Genomic DNA, 26,160 nt, shown 5'->3' with positions numbered 1-26,160 from the left:
TCACTTACAATCTCAGCTTTCTGCAAGGTTGTCTTATATACTAGAATGTCAGATCTAGCTGATATGAAAATGAACACTTAATCTGTGGAGATATTCGGCTCCTATTATGTATTCACTGTAATCTTGAGGCTACTTGTCTTAAGAGCTTGCCATGGTCACCTTCTCCTCCTCCTCCTCCTCCTCCTCCTCCTCCTCTTCCTTCTCCTCCTCCTCCTCCTCCTCCTCCTCCTCCTCCTCCTCCTCCTCCTCCTCCTCCTCCTCCTTCTTCTTCTTCTTCTTCTTCTTCTTCTTCTTCTTCTTCTTCTTCTTCTTCTTCTTCTTCTTCTTTTTAATTGAGCAAAGCATTCCTCCACTACTATCCTGTCAACTTCTATCCTGGTAGCAGCCAGTTAGCATCAGGTTGTGGATATGCAACATACAGATTGTTACCCCTATAATATGGGAACTATTTTAAGTTTGTAGTTTCATCCTGAGGATAAATAGATACAACTTGTCTTCTTTTCAAAGTACATGTTATCCTTGGTTCTCCTTGAAGTATAAATTATTTTGTTTATCTTCACAAGAATACAAGGGTTTCAGTTGGTGTAGCTAAAATTAGGATCGATGATATCATTGCAATCTCAAAGTCAGTCAACTGGATAAAACACATTACAAACTAGGCCTTTTTATTCCAAAACTATGCCCTCAGGACCCTGGAATTCTTTTCTTGTAAATAAGATGGCGTTAGAAAATCACTCAAGTCCACAATGTATATCTATTAGGCTTACTGAGGGCAAATTCCAACACACTCATTGATTTTGGGAAAATCATGTCATAGACTAGGAATCTGGTCACAGTACTTTGGAAACTCATATTTCAGAGTCAGAAGCATAGCTCACATCACAAATGAAGAGTGTAGCCAGGAACCATAGGAGACTAGGTTGAGTCACACAATCAACCCTTTTTCTGTTGTTTCCCTTAGCAGCAATTCAGAAATAGTCATCTTCTGGATGATGCTCAACCTGTGCCTCCTGCTGTGCCACACTGACCTTCATTTATGTATTTTTATCTGATGGCCAGACATCCAGCAGGCAATAGAAAGTCTGATTTCCCAGTTTACTTATTAGCATGGCCCAGAGTGGGAGCAGGTGATTCCCATAAATCTTTGATAACAAGGATATAGATAAAGTGCTCTCACTGCGCCAGGTTGTGGTTGAAGGATTTCTGGTCCTTCTTCATCCCAGTTTATTTGACATTATGAAATAAGGTGGCAAGGACTGAAAGCTGCATACTATATTTTGAAGTATTTTAATTTTTGTCCTATTTTGAGAAAGATAAACTTGATGACTCTCAAACTCAGTGCCTTTTTTATTTATTTTTTTAAGATTGATTTATTCATGAGAGACACACACACAGAGAGACAGAGAGGCAGGGAGAGAAACAGGCTTCCTGCAGGGAGCCCAATGTGGGGATCATGTCCTGAGCCAAAGGCAGATGCTCAAACGCTAAGCCACCCAGGCGTCCTGCCTTTGTTATTTCTTTATTAAAAGACTCCTTTTCCACATATACTTGGATACTGGTTTCTCTTCACACATAGGCATTATACTATAAATGAAACTGGAAACAGCTTTTCCCATATTCTTTCCCATTTTTGTATATCAATTTTCAAAGGAGAGATTTACTTTTCTTTCATTTTCTAAAGGATAACAAAGACCAATAAATGGCAATCTCAAAGGAAAACCACAACTGTTATAAAGCCTAAAAATTTGTGAAAGAGAACAGACTTGAAGAAATTACAGTATTTCCGGATGGTGTTATCAATAAATGAAATGGCAGCCAGTTTTTTAAGATATTCTATGATCAAGACCAATTTATATTAGCAGATAATCATGTGTATCTTCTTAAATAGTAGATTTTTCAAATGTGGTAGATATTTGCTTAGCTTTAGAGTATGGATTTTCTTTTTTTTTTTCAGTAAATGATTAATATGCATCTATTAAGTTTCATATTGGAACATTTAGTATATTAAAGATAAACTTAAATACATTTGTACATAAATAAACAGTTATCTCACTAGGAGTGTTGCTTGCTAAACACTCTCAAGATCTTTCCTTGACCATGAACATCTTATGGGTGAATGAATATGAGAAATAATCATGAGTGAAAAAATAGAGTATGTCACAATTATATATAAATAAGAACTCAGTCCAGTGGAAGAAATCTCATATTTTTTTGAAGCATACAGAGTTTTCAGAGCTCCTGTCTCCAGAAATAAAGCTTAGCCATTGTCAAATAATATGCTGTGAGCTGAACCAACTTCTCTATGTGAAGCCATAATTAAGGATACAGTCACAGATACTCAGAGCCTTTACTTAATCTTCCCATTGATGTCCTGTACTTCTATATAAAATTGCACTCTTGAAAGGGATAATGCAAAATGATAACTCAGAATTAAGATTGTTTCATTTAAATCAGTTTAACTGAAGTATTTGGGTTGTTTTTGGCTTTTTAAACTCAGCTTCCTGGTGGGATTCACCTAATTCCTTTCACCAATAGAGCAAAGAAAATTTAACCTCCTAATTGTATATGCCTTGTGGCTCAAAGTTAAAATTTAAAAAACAAAAAGGTCCATGAGAGCAGAGCCAGATTTTGAGCCATGTGTGTAATTGAGATGATGAGTACTCTATTTATAGAATTCAAACAAGGAATCTGACTTTTTTTACATTTTAAACCTGTTATTATAAATACACTGAGCTACACAGATATGTTCTTCACCTTAGCACAAATGTTTAAGGTTAGATAATTGATTCTAGGTAAGGAATGACACTTCCTTGAAAAGACTAAATTCATTGTATAATTAGTGATCTCTGTGATCTGATAGTGGCAATACACACTTGGATGCACCAACTAAAATGAGGGATTTACAAACATCTTTGTGTCCCAATATCACAACATTTCAGAACTAGAAAATCATGTGGTACATTTAGAATGTTCTTATTTTATAGACAATGGAAAGCAGTAGACTGTAATGGCTAAGAGCAAAGTTCCTGGACTCAGAACTAGCACCAAATCAGATCTGCCACTTTTTGGCCAGTATCCCTGGATAAATTATAGATAATAGCATATACATTAACACTTATTGAATACTTACCACGTTCGAGCACGATGCCAAGAACCTTATATGCATATTCATTTAATTCTCACAAGTATGAGGTGTAGGTATTGTTGTTATCCCCAATATATAGATGAGGAAATGAAGCTTCGTTCGAGGAAATGAAGCATCGTTCGAGCACGATGCCAAGAACCTTATATGCATATTCATTTAATTCTCACAAGTATGAGGTGTAGGTATTGTTGTTATCCCCAATATATAGATGAGGAAATGAAGCTTGTCAAGTTTGAATAAATTGCTTAAGTTGGTAGAAACTCTCATACTAAAATCATATTGGATTGAGACTAAAGACTATGCTATTACGTGCTACCGCGTCCTGTACTGTTTTTCTTTGATGTTCTGAGCCTCAGTTTTTCCAACTGTAGTTTGTGCAACAATATCTCACTTGTGTTAATTAAAGAAATATGCAAAAGTACCTAGAAATAGAAAACCAAAACTCTCAGTGATTAAAACTCATTTCTCATAGCCAAACAGCAATTTGTTGTTGTTGTTATTAAACAGAGTGTGTCACTTGGGCTTCATGTTTATATCAAGCTGATCAGTATATCATGATAATGAATTTTACCTGTTGACAACCTATTGCTTCACAACCTTTCTGCCTTATCCTATTTTTTTCTTTAAAGATTTTATTTATCCATTCATGAGAGACACACAGAGAGAAAGAGGCAGAGACACAGGCAGAGGGAGAAGCAGGCTCCATGCAGGGAGCCCGACGTGGGATTCAATCCCGGGTCTCCAGAATCATGCCCCAGGCTGAAGGCGGCGCTAAACTGCTAGAGCCACCGGGGCTGCCCCCTTATCCTATTTTCTAGGGCACACAACACTAGTTTAAAACAACCTCATATTACTTAAGAACATGAGATAACTTAAAATATTTAGAAAGCAGGAAACAGCCTACTGTAAATTGGACACACTGGAGTTCAAGAGAATTAGAATTTCTTGAATAAGATGTGAGCAGAAACTTGTTGGAGCTGATTTGTCCATCTTATTTTGCGTTCTAGAATTGTAATTTGGAATGTTTAGTAGGAATTCTCTGATGAAAGCTGGAAAATTAAAACATTCTAAAACCTTGTTATAGTAAATTATTTGTGACTCCATAATTAGACTCCTCAGCAGTAGCCCATGATAGCTGCACTTGGACTTGCTCTTTTACCACGTTTCTCTAGGTAATGATGCAGGGACTGATGAAGCAGCAAAATGGGCCAATGAGCTCATCATGCTCCAGGTATGGAGGGAATGAGTGCTGCTTTCGATACGCTTTGGAGTGGTGTAGTACATGGTATTTAACACCCAACAATGAAATAATAATATATGGCAACGTTGTAAAGTGCTGTTCAGCTGAGAGTCATTATGGCTGATGCTAATTCAATTCTGTTTCTTTTGCTCTAAAGTGAAGACTGTGACTGGGAAGTACTTTGTAAACATACAGTGACTTATGGATGTGTAATTATAAAGTAATGAATTCTGCATTTTTCATTTTCATTTCCTAAATGTTTCCGGGAAATATTATTGAATGCCTAAATATTTTCTTATTGTATGAATATATTTCATTTGTATGTCAAATTAAACATTTCAGAGAGAATAGGAATCACTGAGTATTTATCCAGGGTTTCTCCTAGCTCTGGAATTAATGTCCTAATACTCACCCTGGCCTCATGTATCAGTTCTTAGAATTCTCAGAAAGTGAGGAATTATTGTCACATCCTAGCCCCATGCTGTGTCCTGCTTTCTATTGCCAATTGTTTCTCACAGACCTGTTTTTGACTCATATTTAGAAATGGGTAACTAGATAGAGTTGTGAAAAGTATCTTTTAAATTACTCCGATTAAAATACAGCAACCATCCAAGTAAAACAGGTTTTTAAATAAATTTTCTGAGCTAGTTGGGACCATTCCCTGATAAGGATCTAAGAATAGAAAGAAATGAAAGGGAAGTACTCCTGTCTACCTTGAATTTCATTTTGTTGCCTTCATATATCAAAACAAACATTTTAGGAGAGTTCTCTGACCGTTTTTTTTAAGCAGGCTATCAGAGCTTCCAAAGTTTTGTTGCTTTTTTTTTTTTTTTTTTTTTTTTTAAGTTTAGCACTAATCTCAGATACTTACAGGCTTTCTTTTCAGAACTTTCTTTTTATTGCCAGCCTTCTAAAGAATTAGAGTTTTGTTTAACCACTTTGTGTAGTTATTATTAGCACAGCCCATTAAAGCCCAGTGTTTACCTTCTTGGAGAGACTGAAGCAACAAGGTTGAAGTGTTCACTTGATTTGAATTGAAAGATTGCAAAGCAATTAGAACATAGTGTATTTAGTTGGGAGTCTGAAGCATCTGTCTAAGCATTCACTCTATACGATGTCATCGTAATTGAAATTAGAGCCATTTAGCCATAATGCTTTTTTAGGGTCCATTACTGAAATTGTAACACTAATGTCAGTTCATGAATAAGGCTTTGAAATACAGGATAGGAGAATCTGCTTCCTAATTGGCAAAGTTTCAAGAGAGGAAGAACACTGACACATTCACATCCAGAGACTAAAAGTATAACTAATGTGTAATTTAGCAATCTGCAATCCAAGAAAGTGTGTTTGCTGACAATGGACTCATTAGAACTTCTCTCCTACTGCCAACAGGCACAGGGAAAAAAAAAAATGAAATTTTTCTGGCAGTTCCTAGTGTTGATGGAGGAATCAAAGTGGCCTTCAATGGGCCCATGGTAAAAGGAGAGCTTTGTTTTGTGTTCCAATAGGCCTGAAAACGGTCATTTTGTAACTCAATAAAGGTGTGTGTTCTAGGAAGTCAGAGGAGTTATTTGTTAATACACTAGGCTCCAACAGAGGAAGTTGGGTTAAATATGTCAGTAGAAAATTTATGATGCATGCAGGAGGCTTCCTGAGTTTGGGTTCCTGAGGGATTCTGTATTAAGAGAGAAAAATCCGAGGGAAAAGCTTTTAGTGTGAGCCACAAAATAGGATGACTCCATGAGCTTTAGAATGAATTTTGGGTGAATTTTCTCAAAATGAAATTTTCTTTTTCTTTTTAAGAACACTTCAAATGATCCAGTTAGTAACTTACTGCACATATGTCCTTTTTAAAAAGTATGTATATTTGTAACCAACTTCATTATTAATACTTCTTATTTAGTTGAACTTGACCAGTACCCTCTGCATTGGAAGAGGCTACACACCCTCACTGATGCAGTATATATCTCTTCCATATTGCCACAAAATATTACCCTATGGTGTTCTCCAGAGCCTATCGCTGTGTCTTTTAGTTCTTTTCCTCTTAACTAAAAGAGTTGTGGATGATTCAAGAAAACTGGAGAAAAATCTATATAGCATTATGACATACAGATGCCTCAGATTGCTAAGACAAAAGGAGTTTCCTTTTGGGTAACCATTTCCACATCTACATTACTACAAGAAAGCATTGAAATACGTTTTGAATATTTCACAGAATAGTCAGAAAATTATTTGTTAAGGATTAAATTTATGAGTAGAATGCAAAGTGAAATCACGGCAAGGTGTAAAGATATTCATACAGTCAATTTCAATTGACGATATTAATTTCTAATAAGAATTAAAATTATTCATGTGTAAGTTTCCAACACTGAAAAACTATGTAACTGATATTTTCAAGCACTTAGTAGTGGTCTGTGAATAAAGTTAATCAGCAGTAGTAATTCAGACATCATCTTGCTGGGCTCACAAAGAACACTTGCTACGTGCTGTCAGCACAGTACTGGGTATCCTCAGGTACTGACGTGTATCGGGCATTTTTGACATATTTTTAACTCAAGGGCTATCAAGACACCAAAGCTGCTACATTTTCTACTGCAAAGTAAAGTCTGCCCCCTCACCTTTCTATGTTACTAAATTTGAGTCTCAAAGGCAGTGATGCTCTTACTCTGAATTTTTAGTGGAACAGCTTCTTAGAAAGATACATATATATGACTGAATAATTCAAAAATAAACTCATTTTTGTTTTTCACTTATTATCCACTTTAATTCCTAAAGTGGAGAATTTTAAATAATCTGTTTACAGCATTTTCAATTACATTAAATACTGTTTATTTCTTCACAAAGTTGTTAAAACCAATTTAAACCTATCTTAAAACAATTTCCTAAATAAAAAAAAAAATTCCTAAATTCCCTATTTAAAAAAAAAAACAAAGCTTTTTTTTTTTGTTGTTGTTTTTTGTTTTTGTTTTTGTTTAACATTCTTTATACAACTTCTTACAAGTAAAAGACAACTCTGTCCTTCCAGTCGTTTGGGCGAGAATCCTTGGAATTTCCCTTGACTCTGATTTTACTCTCACACTGCATCCTAAATGCCAGAAGCTTCTAATGGCTGTATTCTCCAAGTCTACCCAGAATCTGACCACTTTTTTGCTGTTTCCACTGCTAATATTCTATTCCAAGGCATTGTCACTGCATCATGGATTATTGCAACAGCCTCTCTTAAATGGTACCCTTGCTTCTGTTCTCTGCCTCTAAAATCTGGAAGAAAGAGTATTCCTTTTAATATGCAAGTTGGATCTTGTCATTCCTTTGTTTAAAACTCTTCAATGGATTTTCATCTCACTCAGACCAAGTGTGACTTTACATGATCCCCTCTCCCCAGTCCTCCTCCATAATCCATCCTCTAGTGTTCCTCGCTGTCTCCAAAGCGCCCACACTGGCCCTCTTACCAGTTCTTTTATGGACCAAGGCATCTGCTGATATTATGTTGGCACTGAGCCCCTCTCTAACCATCTGATGTTAGCACACACACACCCAACAGATATGCTCTATCTTATTAACTTGCTTTATTTATTTTATTATGTCATTCACCAAATATCCACTGTGTACTTATGTTCTTTTTTTTTTTTTTTGTACTTATGTTCTAGGCACTGTTTTAATATTAGGGATATACTGCTCAACAAAAATAGTCAAAAACTCTGTTTTCATGGAGTCCGTATGCTCGTGGAGCTTAGATTTTTTAAAAGAGTTTATTTATTCATGAGAGACAGAGAGGGACAGAGACATGCAGAGGGAGAAGAAGGCTCCCTGCGGGGAGCCTCATGTTGGACTTGATCTTGGGACCCTGGGATCAGGCCCTGAGCCAAAGGCAGACGCTCAACCACTGAGCCACCCAGGCATCCCAAGAGTTTAAATATTTTGTGGCAGTTATCAGAATGTGACTATATATTTACTTAGTGGAATTTTAGCCCCTCAGAGCTAGAATACTGTTTACCACATGGTAAGCATCAAAAATTTTGTAACAGTATAATAAATGAAAGAAGAGGTTTAAGCCAAAAATGAGTTCTTCTATCACTCTTCCTACTGAGTTTTTTCCACTCTTCCATCACCTCTTCCTTTCAGAATTGGAAAGAAGTCTCTTCAACTAACCTGCTTTCCCTATAACAGATACTAGGGTTCTCAATAATTTTCCAGATTTGGGAATCTGAATTTAGGGGTTTTCAATAAAAGATCAATATCCCAAATGTAAATTATAACAGTATTTTTCATTTATAAAATTAGCTGAAGTACCTTTTAAATAATCTCAATTAGAAAGGGTGCTATAAATTGGTACTCATGCAGGATTGTTGGAAAAATGAGTTATGAGCTTTCTAGAAAGCAAATTTGACTTTGTGCATGATTCCCCAGGGATTCAGCACCTAAGAATATGTCCTAAGTAAATAACAAGAGAAGCCTACATGTTGCGTACAAAAGTCATCATCCAAGTAGTATTTATATTAGTGAAAACTTTGAAGTAATGTACACATCCAACAGAAAAGATAAATACAAGAGAAACGTTAAATAAACTGTGGCTTGTTCATGCAGTTCAATACTGTGCAAGTGTTAAAATCATATAAGAATATTTAGTGATATTTAGTGAAAAATACTCAACCAAAAGAGGAAAATAAAGCACTCTATAAAATTGCCTAAGCAACATGATCTTGATGTTCTGATTATCTCACGGGACAGACACTAAAACAGTGGTAATAGTTACATATGCATGTTAGAATAATGGATACTTTTCACTTTGGATTTTATCTGATGAGTTTTTATGTTTTCTTTTATGTTTTTTTATATTTCTAAATATTCCTCAGTACACATTGTTTTTATTAAAATTTTGAACTAAGTGAAAAATGTTCAGATGCTTCCTTTTCAGATAGGTCATCCCTGACACCCTCTAAAAAGAGTACATCCCAACCATTATGTCTATCGCACTGTCCTCTTTCAATCATCTTTACATTTATTGCCTCCTGACATATTATGTAAGTGCTAATCTGTATTCCATTTGTCTCCCACCCTACTCCCATTAAAATGTAAGCTTCCTCAGAGCAAGGATTTTGGATGTCATGCCCATTGCTCTACCTCATTCGTACCTAAACAGTGTTTAGCACATAATAAGTACAGAGTAAATATTTGTTGATTGGATAAATAAATGAATGGATGAATTACTTAATGAATGAATCACTTTTAGTTGTGTAATGTTAGGCAAATCCCTTAACTCTGGGTTTCAGTTTTCTTATACATAAAACAAGGACAATAACAATGCCTGTCTATGAAATAATAAGAAATACATATATTGGTCTCAGTCTCCAGTTCCTGACACAGAGCTCCTAAAACCTTTGTAAACTTCTAAATGATAAGAGCACTAGGAGCATCTTTTGTTCTATCGAGGCAACTCTGGGCGGGCTCCTAGATGGCTGCTGGATAGGGGCTGATCACCAGAAGGATCAAGCCATGACTAGAAGCTTGGAATTTTCATCCCCACTTCCCATCCTCCAGAAAGGGGATAGGAGCTGGAAATGGAGTTAATGAATTGATTATGCCTATGTGAGGGAGCCTATATAAAATCACAATGGCAGGGGTTTTGGAGAGGTTCCGGGAGGGCAAACATATCTACATAGGGAGGGTGACACACACCACAGCTCCACAGGGACAGATGATCCTGCACCGGTAAACATGTTTCCCTGAGTTCTGTGAGCCACTCTAGCAAATTAATCAAACCCAACAAGGGGATCATTGGAACCTTCCATCTATAGTAGATTCATCAGAAGCACAGGTGACAACTAGAGACTGCCCTCTGAGTTTGGGGCTGGGGGGGAGACAATTTTGAGGGACTGAGCCCTTAATCTGTGGGATCTCATGATGCCACCTCTGGGGAAATAGTGTCAGAATTGAGTTGAATTGTATGCCACTGAGCTGGTGTCACAGAGAATTGCTTGGTGTGAGGAAAAACCTCTGCACATTTGGTGACCAGAAGCATCCTATGTGCCCGTGGTAGTAGTGTGAAAGGAAAGGAGACACACAAGACACAGGAGATGGAAAACCAGGTGGTTTTTCTTATACGCTATTTCATGAAAGTATGAAGAAAAAATAAATGTAGAGTTTGTGATACCAGTGCCCAGCGCACAGTAACTGCCCTAAAATGTTAGCTATGTTGTTTATTAACTATAGTTTGTCTACGCTTATTTATATGACCCTATGTCCTGCCACCACCACGCCACCACCCTTGCTAGGTTAGGAATATATCACCAGATGCTTCAGTTAGTTTCATGTTTTAGATAGCCTTTGACTGAGCTTTACACATGGTAGATATAATGGAGCTATTTATTATTACAAGAAAGAAATATATTATTTAAATATTTAATTTCTTAATGCTTTAGAATCTTCCTGAATAATCTGTTCAATTATCCAACACACTTTGTTGTTTATGACCAAAGTAGTAAAGAGATGACCGTTACAAACACACACATACATGTACCCCTTGTGCACCTCACTACTTAGACTATATTAAATGGGAAATAACTGCAGTGGAGAAATAGTGAAAGGCTGCTTTCATAGGTTAGCTGAGAGCTTCCAAAGATGATGCAGTGTCTAGTCACCTCCCTGTTCCAGGATGTCTATATTCGGGAGAGATATTTTGGCAACTTTCAGCATGCTGTATGAAGAGGTGAGAAAATAGATGAGGTTTGAAATTAAACATGCCAGGAAAAATAATGAAATTTTTAAGGCTTAAAAATACCGCCTGATAAATTTACTTCAAGCCTATGGACCAGCTGATGTGTGCCTGGCTTGGAGAGCTGGCGGCCTGTATCTCGACTTTTCTATGGCCAATGGCCTTGCTTGCCCAGCTAAGCTAACAAGAGTCCCCAGTACATTTTCCAAGTCCAGTGCTCTAAGTGTACACCATTTTCCATCCATAAAGATGATGCACTAGATTGTATGACTTTTGTGGGAGATGGTTCTACCTGCTGTCATGATAAAAAATAAGCAACTTTAATACCTCTGTTTGCATATAGTATTGAAATCATGGTCTAGTTCACAAATGAAGTGTCTTAGAAATTAGATGTTTGTTTTACCATGAGGAGTTATTTGATGACTACATGGTTAGTTGGTTACCTCCTTCACTGAAATCCAGAGAACTGTAAAACCTCCTAGTTTATGTCTCCTAAGTCAAGAATGCTGATGAGCCATAGATAGTTTGGATTTTTTTTTTTTATTTTGAGAGATTTTTGATAAGGAAGGAGACATGAAAAGAGCATAAATATTACATTTTCATTTTGTTGTGATTTTTCTTCAGTAGCTGTTTTATTTTCTATAATGTATAGTTCTGCTGACAGGACCAATTTCTATTATTTTCCTTTATACTTTTGGCAAAACTCGTGAAAATACCAGGCTATATTCTTTAGATTTCATTCAAATAAATTTTCTTAGCAGTTCTGCTTTAATTATTCTTTCACTTTTCCAACTTTGTTGACAAAGCCTATTCTATCAGAACTAAAAAATATGCCATTCAGCACCTGGGTCTCATCTTATCTGTTCCTAGCATTATGAGAGAAAATTTAAACTGAATAACATGAAATAGCATTTAACTATATGAAGCCAGCTGTCAAACTAAACTTTATACATTCTACTGATGAAAAGTGAATTTTATCCAAAGCAAGAACAGCTGGAACTAGTGCTGTTTTCTTTCTAATAGAGATAAAATCCTATTATAAACAACTCTGGAGGACACTTGAATTGTTCTGTTTCAGTGGAATTTTACTAAAGGTAATACAAGACTATAAATCATATACCAGTCTGCACTAATAGGATATGAAAGTGACACATGGAACATGCTTGAAACTCATTAGGAAAAAAAGAGTCCAACACACACCCACTCTTCTCTTTTTTTCCCTCTGAACATTTGCTTTCTTTTTCTTTTTTTTTTTTTTAACTTTTGCTTTCTTGACTGAGTTTTTTTGTGGTGGTTTGGGGATTACTTAGACTTTAGTTTGTGGAATATTCAAGTGTGGAGGAACTAGGTGGAGACAGTTGATACTTGATAGGAGAGGAAATAAAGAACAAAGGGCTTAACTACAAGGGACTGGCTCCTTATCCTTTCCCCTGAATAGCAAAGTACCCAATGAAGCAGTTTGGTTAGAACAGGGTCTATCATCTAGAGAGGAGGTCGGATAAAGTTCAGACTTTTAAAGAAATGGTATAATTAGTTTAAGAAAATACTACTGCTTTCATGGGCAGTCAACCAGGACATCGGTCTAATTTGACTGAATAAAAATGATTTTGTGCTAAAAAGAAGAAAAAAAAAATTTTGTGCTGATATTGTTGGACTGGTATTTTACCTGTAGTTTCTCTGGTCTTGCCTGAGAAGCAGTTCTTTCTTGTCCAGGGCCTTAAAAACAAAGGAAGAAATGATGCAAGTTCTTCATCAAGTATGTTTACTTACTCAGGAATTGGTATCATTTGTGCCGCTGTCCAATTTGTTTTTACCACCAGATTCCACAGATGTCAAAAAGAAGAGGCTGTCTGCTTCATCTACTTGTAACTAATTTGTTCCTCTTGATCATTGCCCTTTTCAAGTTATGTTAGTCTCTTACCTTCTCTGAAACTGCACATCGGGAGAACCGTGCCTAGTATTTATACTATAGTACCTAGTGGGATATAGTATTTATTTATTAAATATGTATGTAACATATATTTATTTATTAAAAGAGAAGATTTTTATATCCTTACCCCTATTGGTTTTATTGTCATATAATCTTCATGTAGGTAGGCTGAATAACCTAAAAGTGTTTGCTTAAAATGGAATTTGAGGAATGGATTTCTTGAGAGGAATATACTCCAAGGTTTTTGGATTTATTTTTGTTTTTTTACCTACCATTTAGTATGTGCCAGCTGGTCTTCACACATGATTTCACTAAAAGCTCACAATATTCTATTGAAGTGTAGGGGGAGAATTTGCAAAATATGTCTCTTAGGCATGTGGATTGTTTTAGGCTAATTATTTTTAAGAAACAGAAGACTCAGGAAGAAACTGACCTTCCCTTTAGCTGCCTAAAAAGTTTAGAAGGTAGGTATCATCATAGATAAGTATAGTATAATATGAACCTGGTGTGGTAGAAAGGGAGAAACTTAGCAAAGTCTATTAAAATTCCTTCCAGCAAACATTTGTTTACCATTTACTCTTTTTCATTTTTCTGTGTATTATCTTCATTTCATTTGAAGTCCCAGATTCTTATCTCAGTCCCCTTAGCTCTGGATGGCATATAAGCCTCAATTGCCTGGCTGCCTATGGGCCTCATATTCTTTGGGAACACCTATGTGTATGGAATTAAACTTGATTTTCTTCTGTTTGTTGGTCTCACGTCAATTTAATTCTTAGAACAGTCAAAAGAACTTTGAAGGGTAAAGGAAAAAGTTTTCTTCCAACAGAAGTAAGGATTATTGTGCCCATTTTAGAAATAAGAAAATTGAGGCTCAGACAATTGTATGGCTTGCTTAAGGCCTCTTTCTTGGTAAATGGCCAAGTCAAGACAAGTAGTAGAAACTTCAGTTAGGAGGGAGTGAAAAATGAGATAAAGGGGATATTTTCTTCCTCTGGGTACATAATCTGTAACAGTGACTTTTCAATGTGTTTCAGGTAGTATGTCAACAGGAAATTTCTTGGGCCAGAGGAAAAGATGTTTTAGGACGCAGTGTGAAGCAAATTTGTAAAGAAAAAATAGGTGCAAGAGATTTGGAGAATTGATGTAAGATAGTATCTTTTTGTTGTTTTGTTTTAACTTGCCTGCTCATTCATCAACCAGACACTTGCGTCTAGTACCATATAGGGTTAGAATCCAAATTTATTACAAAGCCTCCACTCTGAATATATATATATTGCTTCCCTAGTTCTCCATTCCAGCTGAGGTGTGAGCTTGGGGTTAACATTTTTGTCTCAGTAGCCACCTGTGACCTCAGGAATTCTAACCCAAAGATTATAAAGGGAAGAAAACATGGGTATCAGTTACCTTCCTCCCTACATACATTTTCAGAGGAATGCTAGACTGAAAAATGACCACCCAAAGATTCCCATATTCTAGTCCCCGGACCTGTCAATGTGTTACCTTATATAGGTAAAAGCATATTTGCAGTTGTGATAAGTTAAGAATCTTTAGATGGGAGAGAAAATCCTGAATTATCCCAGTGGAGCAGATAATCACAAGAGGGGAGCAGCAGCGGTAGAGTCAATGAAAGAATTATGACCATGTTAAGAGGCTAGTGTTGAAAATGCAGGAAGGATCCATGAGCCAAGGAATGCAGGCGGCCCCTAGAAGCTTGCAAAGCAAAGAAATTAATTTTGCTTTAGAGCCTGTAGAAGGAACCAGCCCAGCTGACATCTTGATTTTAGGACTTCTGACTTCCAGTACTGTAAGAGAATAAATTTGTGGCTTTTTTTTTTTAAGCCACTGTTTATGGGTAACTTGTCACAGTGGCAATAGAAAACTAATATAAGTGGTTACTACGAAACAATCTTTTCCCTCCTTCTCTGGTGAACTGTTTAAAAGAAATAAGGAAAACTAGAAGGCTTAATCTTCTCACAAGTGCCATATAATCACAACAACTGCTAAAATATCTGAAGGTTTTTTTTTGTTTGTTTGTTTGTTTGTTTGTTTTTTGTGATCAACAGATGGGACATACTAGAAATGGTTCAAGGACCTAGGTAGAAGCTGCCATGTATGACCTTCTACCTTTCCCTCTTCCTATTATGCTTGAAACCTTGAGTCTTCTATTTCTCTATCTATAAATGAGAGGAAAGCATTGGGCTTGCCCACCTCACAGAAAAGCTGTTTGGCTTCATTTGTTAAAGCTTGTAAAAATACTGTGAAGATAATAAACACTAATCTTTATTTAATCAAGTAGGCAAGAAGACAATTAAATGAAAGATCGGGAGTGTGCCTGGCAGCGCAGTATCTGATGGAGTTCTGTAGCTCAAACCAATGGAGACCTACATTTAAAATACAGTTCCTATAATCTGCCCTATCAAAGTGATAAATTAAGGTTTAGGGCTTCCAATTCCTTGTTTATCTCAACTACTTAAATTCAATTGCTTTAATTAAAATTGCTTTAAGAATGCATTTTCCAATTTAGACTTTCAAAGGCCATTGGGGGTTTTATTCTATTACATCCTTTTCATGTTTACTATTTGAATAATTATCACTTAATTTTCTCAACAGTAAAAAGAAATTTTCCTTCTCAAATGAATACTTGACTGTTTCAACTAACCAGTCATACAGCAGATCAAAAATTGGTGGTTGCTAGGTTAGCTGTGGTTAGAAATGTTTTATAGCCATTTTAGCTCTGAAATCTTCTTTATTTTTAAAACATATAGATAATATGCAGCATCATAACATTGCAACAAAAAGGTATATTCCAATTTAATAGAGTTGCAAATGGTAAGTATATACCAACAACTGGGTCAATTTAACATTTCCTCGGTGCCCCCAGAAGTAACCTGTATTTTATTGTATTTTGAGGGTCATAGGTGAAGAGTATTACAGCAGCAGAGTAACACCAAATCTAGTAACAAGCCCCGCAGGAATAAATTTGTGTGGATGTTCATGTAAAAGTCCCACCCATTCATCCCTTACCTCTTCATTCTAGAAATTGCAAACTACGGAGCCAGAGGAAACCCATTCTACCTTAAAGGCCACAGCCAACCTCCCTCCCTCCCACCTTCCTTCCTCCCTGCCTTTCTTTTTTACTACCCCTTACATTTTAATATAATTTCAGTCTTGCAGGAAAATGTCAAAAATAATATAAGAAACAACTATGTACCTTTTATCAAGATTCACAAATGTTAAAAAAAAAAAAAAAAGATTCACAAATGTTTACGTTTTGCCCCATTTGCTTGCCCATTAGTTTTCTCTCTGTTTTGCTTTTTCTTTCTGAACTTTTTGAGAGTTAGGTGGAAGGATAGTGCCCCTTTACTTGTAAGTACTTTATTATGTATTTCCTAAGTAAAAGTGTATTCTCTTTGACAAATTATCAAAACTAGGGAATTTAAAAATGATATGAAATTTTTTTTTCAAATTCATAGCTCATACTGAAATGTTGTCAAATGTCCCAGTAAAATACTTTATAGTTATTATTTTTCTTAGTCCAGGATAAGTCACTGCAACTGGAAATAATTTTTTTTTTAGCTTTTCTTTGTTTTGCTTGATATTGACATTATTGAACGCAAGCCAGTTATTTTGTAGAGGATCCCCTGGTTTGGGATTTTTTGTATTTCCGCATCATTAGGTTGAGGTTATGTATTGTTGGCCAAAAGACCATGATGCTCTTCTTCCTTAGTGTATCCTACTAGAAAGCATGCAATGTTTTCTTGATGTTGGTAATGTTAACTTTATCATTTTGTTATTGTGGAATCCTCCACGTTGCTTTTTTTTTTTTTTTTTTTTAAGATTTTATTTATTTATCCAAGAGGGACACACAGAGAGAGGCAGAGACATAGGCAGAGGGAGGAGAAGCAAGCTACATGCTGGGAGACCCATGTAGGACTGGATACCGGGACCCTGGGATCACGCCCTGAGCCAAAAGCAGACACTCAACCCCTGAGCCACCCAGGTGTCCCTCCACCAGGTTTCTTTACTTGGAAGTCATTGTTTTCCGTTTGTAATTAATAAGCAGTTTGTGAGGAGATAATGAAGCAGCGTTTGTGGCTTACTGTTTCTTTAAATCCTTGAAAGACTGAAAGTCAGGAATAAGCATGGAACATTCATCAGTTTCCCTCCAATACATGCACCATATTTGTAGGACTTCTGGAGCGTCTCTAAGGTGCCTGGAATCCTCCTCTTGATATTGCTCTAATTGCACAAATTATCAACACAACTCAGTATTTACATCCAGATTTCAGAAGCTTTTCCTAACTATTAGCTTTATTTGCTTAAGAGCTTGTTACAAGTGTGTATTTGAGTCCAACAGTGGCAAAGCCTTCTTGGAGAACTCTGGGGAAATAAAGGCTACAAGGACAGAAAATTCAAGTTGAAATTGATTAAAGAAGGTTGTTAAAGAAAGAAACCCACAGTTTTGTTCACTACCAGTCCTGAAGCTAGAGTACTACTGTACATTAACCCTTCCCATCACCACAGTGAGCAACAGAGAAATGTTATTCTGATGTTTATAATATTAGATATCAAAAGTATGGCCACTCCTTGTTTTTAGCAAAATCCGTAAGATTGAAGTATCAATAGCTCTTCTTATTAATATTAATCATAATACTACATCATACACTGTGAAAATAAAAGCCAACGTAGTTACTGCTTCACTAGTTTCTGTAAGTAGAAGTCTACGAATAAGCCACTACTTTTTACAACTTTTTTTGTTTTTTTTCCCTTCTGATTAATATTTTAAATATTTTTAAGGAATTTTTTTTAAGGAATTTAATTTTTAAGATAAGAACTGTTTCTAAGTATGAGAGTCAGAGATCAGTTTAGTTTCTCTTTAATTAGAAATACTCTCCTCTGTAAAATGTATTCATTATCTTTCCTTAAAAAATATTTTTGCTTCAGGCAGATGGTATGGTCAGAGTAGATAGAGCCTTAAAGATAATTTCATTAACAGTGGAATTAACAGCGGTGTTTAATTTATAAATGTGATTCAGACAAGTGGTCTTGGAATGGTTAAGTTGCAAAACTACAGAGAGAAAGAAGCAGAAAAACATCTGATTGTGAAACACAAGATATATCAGACAATGATTTCTGCATGGAGAAGAATTTTGCTTAGCAGGCAACATAGGCGTTGTTCTTTTACAGTCCGCACTTTCATATAAACCCTTCCCACCATCACAATGAACAACAGACAGAAAAATTATTCTGATATCTGACTTGTAGCAGGCATTTTACAGAGCTTATAAATCTGTGTCCCAAGCATCTCATGGAACTGTAGCATAGAAAATAGGAAGTCCTGTGTGATATCAACATACAGGATATATAAGATGAAACTATTAACATTTGCAAAGAGAAAGAGAGATCTTAAAAGTTCTAGGACAAGCAAAAGACTATTTGGTTATATCCATTATGACCACAGAATCAACCAAGAACTGGATCAGTGGACAACATAGAATAACACAATAGTAAAAGTATAAGAGCGTTCAGGTTAGAGTGGAACAGAATAGTCCTTTAGCCATACCCAGTCTTATTCTTCTGCCTGGGCAGTAGGTCTCTGCACGAAGTGGCTCCTACTTTTTGAGCTCTTTTGGCTATAGTTCTCTTCACAAGGTATAGAGTCCCCAGGACTGGGCCAGTGTACCAATCCAGAGATGGCACACACACACACATGCTTGGCACTTGGGATCTGGAATTTTCCACCCAAATAGCTCTGAACCTGCTTCCAGAGATGTATGGGTCTATCCTTTTTAGAGTGGAATGTGCCATCAGGGTACATAAGAAGTAGCCATCAGTTGGGGGGCTGGTGGAAGGAACTTGGATGTATAACCCCTTAAGATACAAAATAAAGGTGGGGATAGAAAGACACATGGGGCAGTTATGGGCTTGCATGCATGTGCTGGCTCTCCTCCAGTTACTCCAAAGTGACTTTGCTATAACCAGTTTGGTAATTTTATTTTACAACTAAGGAAGTGAGGCTTAGAATGACAACATTAAGCACTACCTGATAACGCGTCCTACGCCAAAATAAAAGCAATTTCATTGCCTTGAAAGACGGTTCTTAATAAGTGCTAGAATTTTTAAAAAGTGATTTTCAAAACTTTTATTCCATACGTGTGTTCTGGTTTTGAGGTTAAATGTGTATTAATTGCCCAAATGTAGATATGGGCAAGAGATATCTCTTAGAGAGATCTACAGACTTTCTCATTTTAAGCTAAGCTGGTTGATAGCTGAGAACTTTGAAACGGAATGCAACGTTTAAGCCTATAGTTGGAAAGGCAGGAGGCAGGGGCAGGGTGAGGAGGTGTGCTGGCAAGTGAGCTGGGAGAGAGCCTAACAATTTTGCATACTAGACAGTTGTGCCTAAGGCCAATCCTCTGTGCAGGGACAGGCTGACTGGAGAAAGAGTGGCCCAGTTGTTGAAACTGCAGCATAGAACATGCTTTGTGGCAAACAGGAAGTGGCAAAAATAACTACCTTTTCAACACACGCAGCAGATTTAAATGACTCACAATGAATTTTTCATCTATCAATTATATTGCAAACTAGAAAGTCATGGATAACAAGGATGCTTCCGTATGTCACTTCAGGGGACTGTTTAAAAATAGAAGACTGCCGGAAAACAGGAGAAGCATAATCAATACCGTGATTAATGGCAGTAATTTCACACAAACATCTGGGCAATTAAAAATGCTCTTTAGGAGGTGTTTCGCATGCGACTGGTGAAGGAATGAATGAGTTTCAAATCAAACATCACTGTCAGTGTATTGAATAATTCACAACCACAAACAAATTCAAATTGGAACAGTTCCAGCTGTCAAATCTATATTTAAAAAAAAAGAAAAAAAAAGAAGTCTTCTTTTATTTAGAAGAGATACACTTTGGATCACCTTTTCATTCTACAACCCTTGTTCATTGAATTAAAAGCACCCCACCAGCTATGTACACACATATATACTATCTATTGTGCCCTGAAACTTTTGGCTTGACATTGTGGGAAATAATAGGGCTGTGTCACATGGCCCCTGCTCCCAGGAAAGTTCCAATTTTTGTTGGCTAAGCAATTAATATTCTCAGGAAAGGATTAGCCAGCAATAGCAAATGTTTCTAAACTTTGGCCAAACATCAAAAATATCTGAAGTGTTTCTTAAATTTAATTCAGCAAGCCTGAGGTGGAACTCAGGAATCCATGGCCACTCAGGGCCTTAAACATTCATGAAAATTAGCAATCCTTGAGAAACACTGCACTACTGTATTTAAGGAAATATGATGTGAAATCAATATCTAAAATGTGTGATTTAAGAGACGAAACTATTTTACTCCAAAACAGCCCCCAAAAGAATTGTCATAATAGCAGCTTATGCATGTTCTCATATAAATGTTTGTTTTTCATGAAGCCTTGTCATCTTAATAATCCACTCATTTCAGTCATCTGTAGGATCCTGGAACAGAAAAGGACTAGTAAAAAAATAATTTTGTATAGATGGAGAACAAATGAATCAGGGAGATGACGTGCCTGTTTCCCAAAATTTAGTTAGTGATTTACTGGCCTCCTATCCAGCTCTACTCACCACACCACACTACCTCCCTCAGGGAAAGTGAGAAAAAGTGAAAGTGGTACTATTAGTTGAAACATTTTAGTAGCTTTGCTTCCAGTTTAAAAACTTGGATATCCACTAACAAGCCAGATTACAATGTCACATCTTTTACATTGTTCAGAAAAAAAAAAAGTTCTTACATCTGAAATATCATATTTTATGGTGAAAAAATTCAAACCATGAGCAACACCACTAGTTAAATATTCACTTTAATAAGGAGAAAGCATTCTTTTGGAAATGACTATGTTTCTAAAAACTGAGACAACGAAGACTGTCCACTGACAAATTGGCTCCTGTGATTCCAATCTTGTCCCCTTCAACTCCCAGATCATCCAGGGACATGATTAGCCACAGTCCAGGCAGCAGTGTAGACACTTCAGACCATTTCTCTTCTAGCAAAGTGAAAATTTACCCCTGGAAGAATTTCTTTTCCTCACTCTCCTTCAGAGTCACTCCTGAGTTGGACTTTTACCCTATAACAGTCCTCTTCTGCTGGTGCCAGCATTTCCAGTAACCCATTCAACAAGCTGGACATTTTTCTTCCTGCTTGCTGCTGTCACTTGAAGGAGGGATGATTTTGCACCAAGTATTGGTAAATTGGGAATGTGCATTACTGTTGCATGCAACTTGTGTATTCATGACCTTCTTGGACCACTTGATAATGGAAGTCGTGCTGATGTGCTCAACTTTTTGGCACGATACATCAGATAATCAGTTCATGGGAAGTGCCAACACTTGCGGTTGGTGGTTTAATATCTAATACAGCACAGTAATAAGTCAATTATTTTTCAAAATGAGAATAGTTACTTGATTAAAAGTGCATAATTCTTGTTACGGAGCTCTGAAGATTTCTCTTATCGTAGCTTGCTATATGTTGAATCTTCTAAAGACAGTTTGAACGTAAGAAGATGCACTGGGTAATCATAGCCAGATAGCAGATTGTTTACACTCTAGACAAATACCTCTTTCTCTAAGCCCTACTCAAATTTAGCAGCCTTAGATTATTGAGTAAATGGGTTAAGGAGACATCTACAGTAATACATTGCCTTTTCCTTGGTTGTAGTGTCTGTAAGGTATAGGAACTTATTAATAATTTATTATTATTAATTTATAGAGAATATTCTGGTGTGCCCTGAATAGACATCTAGAAATTCATTTGAATAGAGCCGACCTCTTTGTCCCATATCCGTGTCCCATATGTTGACATGTATGCATCTGCGTCTCCTGGCTGTTCTCATCGGTGTACTTGGCAAGCAAGAATTCTCAGTAAGGGTAAGGATGATTTATTTCCCTTCAAACTAAATTATAACACAGTTTTGACATACCATGATGGCAATATGGCAAAGGTATACTGCTATTCTTGCCAAGTGGGACAAATGAAACTGAGATCCTGTACTAATTGGAATAAACAAACAAACAAAAATCATCTATTAGATCACAACCTGAAAGTTAAGTGACAGGGACTGTAAAGTTTATTCCAATACAGAGAATACATCTGGAAAACCCATGACAGTTTAAATCATCATCTGATTATCGTCATGGAAATCCACCATCATTCTCCAAAACCCATTCCTATTCTTCACTGGCTAATGCAGAGTATTAAATAGTTATGCTTTGAATTTTTCAAATCTCTGATGATGGCTCTAAAATTTTTAATGCATTATTCCAGAGATACAGTTTTAATTTTTGTATGTATAGGGTATTTTGGGAACTTCCACTGGGTCCTACTCATTACAATCAGTCTTCACTTGGATGGATACCCAAGAAAAGACTACTAGATACTAAAGGTAATATCCAAATTTATCCAACCATAGTATATGTTGGGATGCTTTTGGGGCTACCTTGAATCAAAATCTGTCTCCATAAGACAACTGCCTAGAAGACCAGAGTTGCCTATTTGATCCCTGGGAATTAGAGTTAGTGCAAAGTCAGTGTTAACAATATCTATGAAAAGACTGGCTCTTTATCTTACTTTGGAACATGTTTATCCTAGAAAATGGAAAGGGAAAGGGAAAGATTCACTGTCACAATTGTGATAATATTGAAAGGTTCTTCCTCAAGGGTAATCAGATGCTTCATTTTTATTTCAATAGATGTTGACTCTGTGAACTATGCAGGTCTGATAACGGATTCAGGTCAACAGAGAAAGCTCTAGATCTCTAATGAGGTTTCAGTGCCTTTGTTCACCAGATTTATTATTTTTATCACTTCTGTACTTCAGATAGAACTTTATGGGATGCTCTTTATCTTGGTCTCAGGGGCGTTTATGACTACCTCCAAAGATCCACTGATTTTATTTATTTATTTTATTACTTTTATTTTAAAAATATTTTATTTATTTATTCATGAGAGACAGAGAGACACAGAGAGAGTGAGGCAGAGATACAGGCAGAGGGAGAAGTAGGCTCCATGCAGGGAGCCCAACGTGGGGCTCAATCCCAGGACTCCAGGATCACGCCCCAGGCCGAAGGCAGGCACTAAACCCCTGAGCCACCGAGGGATTCCCAGATCCACTGATTTTAATGGTAAGCACACACTCCTTATGCCTCTAGTGATCAATTATTGTTACTTGGGCTTTTCCATTCTTGGAATCTATCACTGAAATAGTAATAGAATCATCACTGAAATGGTAAACTCTTTCCATCTATAGTTTCTCTTATTAGCTTTCCGACTAAGAAGTTCTGTCAAAGTGGATGATGCTCCTGTCTCTATCCAGAGACTGCCTTCTGGACCCTCATCTGGGAATATGATTGGGTGTGGTTGAGTGAGTTACATGTGATATATCCAGTCCAACATTCCATCTCACTAAGTATTTAGGTCCTTCTTCTTTCTCATATCAAGGAATTTTTGGCATTTCATCATCAATTATGTGAACCAGTTTTGATTCCAGTTGTACAATACTCCCTGCTGCTTGACCTAGTTCATTTGTTACAAAACCTCTAGTAATTAAACCATCTTGCTAAATTTAGCCAATTAAAAAATATGTTATTCTCTCGTTGGTGTGGCACCTTCAGAATCCATTCTCATACAAATTCCCCAGAACTTGGATGCATAAAGTAGCTAAATTTTATAACATTGGTATGTAAGCTGTTTTCTGCTGTGTTTGACATTATAATTAATTTCTCCTCAGGGCATGTTAAAATATGACTCTGGCTTTTAGACCTGGAGACAATTAAGGTGGGTGGAGGGGAGAAGCTCACAGCAGAGTGGAAATTTGAGAATACTCTGAATATTATAAATCCTCCAATTTCAACGACTATAGTTCTGTTCTTCACCAACCCAAACCCTCCTTTTTAGGTAATATATCTAATGAAGCTGTGAATTAATGGATATTGAAGTTTGGCAGTTTGTCTCAATGAGGGTTTTATTTTAGTTCACTCAAATCTGTGGCTGCAAAAGTTAAGAAATTCATAGGCAGTCCTTAGTTTTCAGTAAATGCCTAAGCCAAGAAAATATGAATTTAACTTATAATTAAAATTTTAATTCCTTAAGCTTTCATATTATTAGAAGTGATAACTTTAGCTTATAGTCTTCAATGTCCTCGTGTCTTTCACACAGCTATGTAGCAGTAGCAACTGGGTCTTCTGAAGCCTTGCCTTTAGTTGTACCTTATTCCAGGTAATGTAGGTGATGATTTGATTGTTTTGCTTCCATCTTCCATTAGATATCAAACATATATCTCTTTAAAATAATTTTCACCATTCATTGTATAACTAGGGCATATAAATCATTCCCAATTCTCCTATGTCACTAAGCTTCTATTGCCAACAACTGTTTCAGTCAAGGGTCTTAGTTGCATGACTAAGAAAACTACTGTGGAGAAACAGACTGCAATATAGTAATAAGGAACTTTAATACCCAACTTATATCAATGGACAGATAATCCAGATAGAAAATCAATAAGGAAACATCTTAAATGACATAAATGCCTTAAATGACATGTTAGATAGGATGGACTTAACAGTAAAATACTTAAAGACCATTTCATCCAAAAGCAATGGAAAATATATTTTTCTTAAGTGCACATGGAATGTTGCCCAAGATCATATGTTAGGGCACAGAAGAAGTCTTAATGATTTTAAGATTCAAATCATAGCAAGCATGTTTTCTGATCACAGTGGTATGAAACTAAAAAAAAATATTTTTTACAGATTTATTTATTTATTCACACAGAAAGAGAGAGAGAGAGAGAATGAGAGACAGGCAGAGACATAGGCAGAGGGAGAAGCAGCTTCCCCTCAGGGGACCCGATGCAGGACTCCATCTCAGATCCCAGGATCATGCCCTGAGCTGAAGGCAGACGCTCAACTGTGGAGCCACCCAGGCATCCCTAAAAATTAATTAATTATATAAAGAAGCCAGAAAATTCACAAATATGTGGATATTCAACAACATGCTACTGAATAACCATGGGCCAAAGAAGATATTAAAAGAGAAATAGAAAAAAATTCCTGAGACAAATGAAAATGGAAATCTAACAAATCAAAATTTATGGAATAAGGCAAAAATAATTTAAGAGGAAAGTTCATGCCTATGTTGAAAAACAAGAAAGTCTCAAAAAAGCAACCTAACTTTTTTTTAAAAAACAACCTAACTTTATACCTCAAGAAAGTAGAAGAAGAAGAACAAATGAAGCTCAAAGTTAGTAGAAGGAAGGACATAAAAGAAAAGCATAGATAAATTAAATAGAGACTAAAAAGACCATAGAAAAGATAAATGAAACTAAGAGCTGGTTCTTTGAGAAGGTAAACAAAATTGACAAAACTTTAGCTAGATGACTCAAGAAAAGTAAAGGACTCAGATAAATGAAATCAGAAATGAAAGAGGAGGGACGCTCAGTGGTTGAGCATCTGCCTCTGGCTCCGGGTGTGATCCCAGAGTCCCAGAATCGAGTTCCGCATTGGGCTCCCTGCATGGAGCCTGCTTCTCCCTTTGCCTATGTCTTTGCTTCTCTCTGTGTGTCTCTCATTAATAAATAAGTAGAATCTTAAAAAAAATAAAGAGGACATGTTATGACTAATACCATAGAAATAAGAGTTACAATAAAGAATTATATACAAATTGGAGAATCTAGAAGAAATGGATACTTTCTTAGAAACATAGAACCTACCAAGACAGAAACATTATGAAATAGAAAATCTGAACAGACAAAAGTCCAGGACCAGATGGCTTCACTGGTGAATTCTACCAAACATTCAAAGAAGTAATTCCAATTCTTCTCAGACTATTCCAAAAATAATTAGGGGTAGGGAGAACTCTTCCAATTATATTTTGTGAAGCCAGCATTACCAGAACTAGACTAGGACACCACAAAAAAAGAAAATTATAGGCCAATATTGCTGAAGTACACAGATGAAACAATCCTCAACAAAGTATTTGCAAACCAAATGTAACAATACATATTCAAAGAATCATACACCACAATCAAATGGGATTTACTGCAGGGATGCAAGGATGGTTAAATTTGCAAATCAATATGATACACCACATAAACAA

At 36.4% G+C, this 26,160-nt stretch overlaps 1 protein-coding gene and 1 long non-coding RNA gene across 12 annotated transcripts in view; one reads left to right on the top strand and one right to left on the bottom strand.

The window, feature by feature from the left end:
- Window positions 1–3,317: 3,317 nt before the first annotated feature.
- Window positions 3,318–26,160, top strand: part of LOC144300373 (uncharacterized) — a 78,261-nt gene continuing 55,418 nt past the window's right edge. For 7 of the 11 annotated variants that reach the window (XR_013366974.1, XR_013366978.1, XR_013366971.1 and 4 more), the window contains exons 1-2: window positions 3,318–4,376; window positions 21,779–21,936. This is a non-coding gene — a long non-coding RNA (uncharacterized LOC144300373). The remainder of the gene's footprint in view (window positions 4,377–21,778; window positions 21,937–26,160) is intronic. The other 4 variants (XR_013366980.1, XR_013366979.1, XR_013366981.1 and 1 more) reach the window with 1 other exon arrangement.
- Window positions 19,071–26,160, bottom strand: part of MMP16 (matrix metallopeptidase 16) — a 303,974-nt gene continuing 296,884 nt past the window's right edge. The window contains exon 10 of the mRNA XM_077876326.1: window positions 19,071–20,508. Coding sequence (XP_077732452.1) covers window positions 20,495–20,508 — 14 coding nt within the window. The 3' untranslated portion in view covers window positions 19,071–20,494. The remainder of the gene's footprint in view (window positions 20,509–26,160) is intronic.

This window comes from Canis aureus, chromosome 28 (assembly GCF_053574225.1).
Source record: "Canis aureus isolate CA01 chromosome 28, VMU_Caureus_v.1.0, whole genome shotgun sequence".
In the NCBI taxonomy this organism is placed as follows: domain Eukaryota; kingdom Metazoa; phylum Chordata; class Mammalia; order Carnivora; family Canidae; genus Canis; species Canis aureus.
This window is presented reverse-complemented; position numbering and strand designations above follow the sequence as displayed.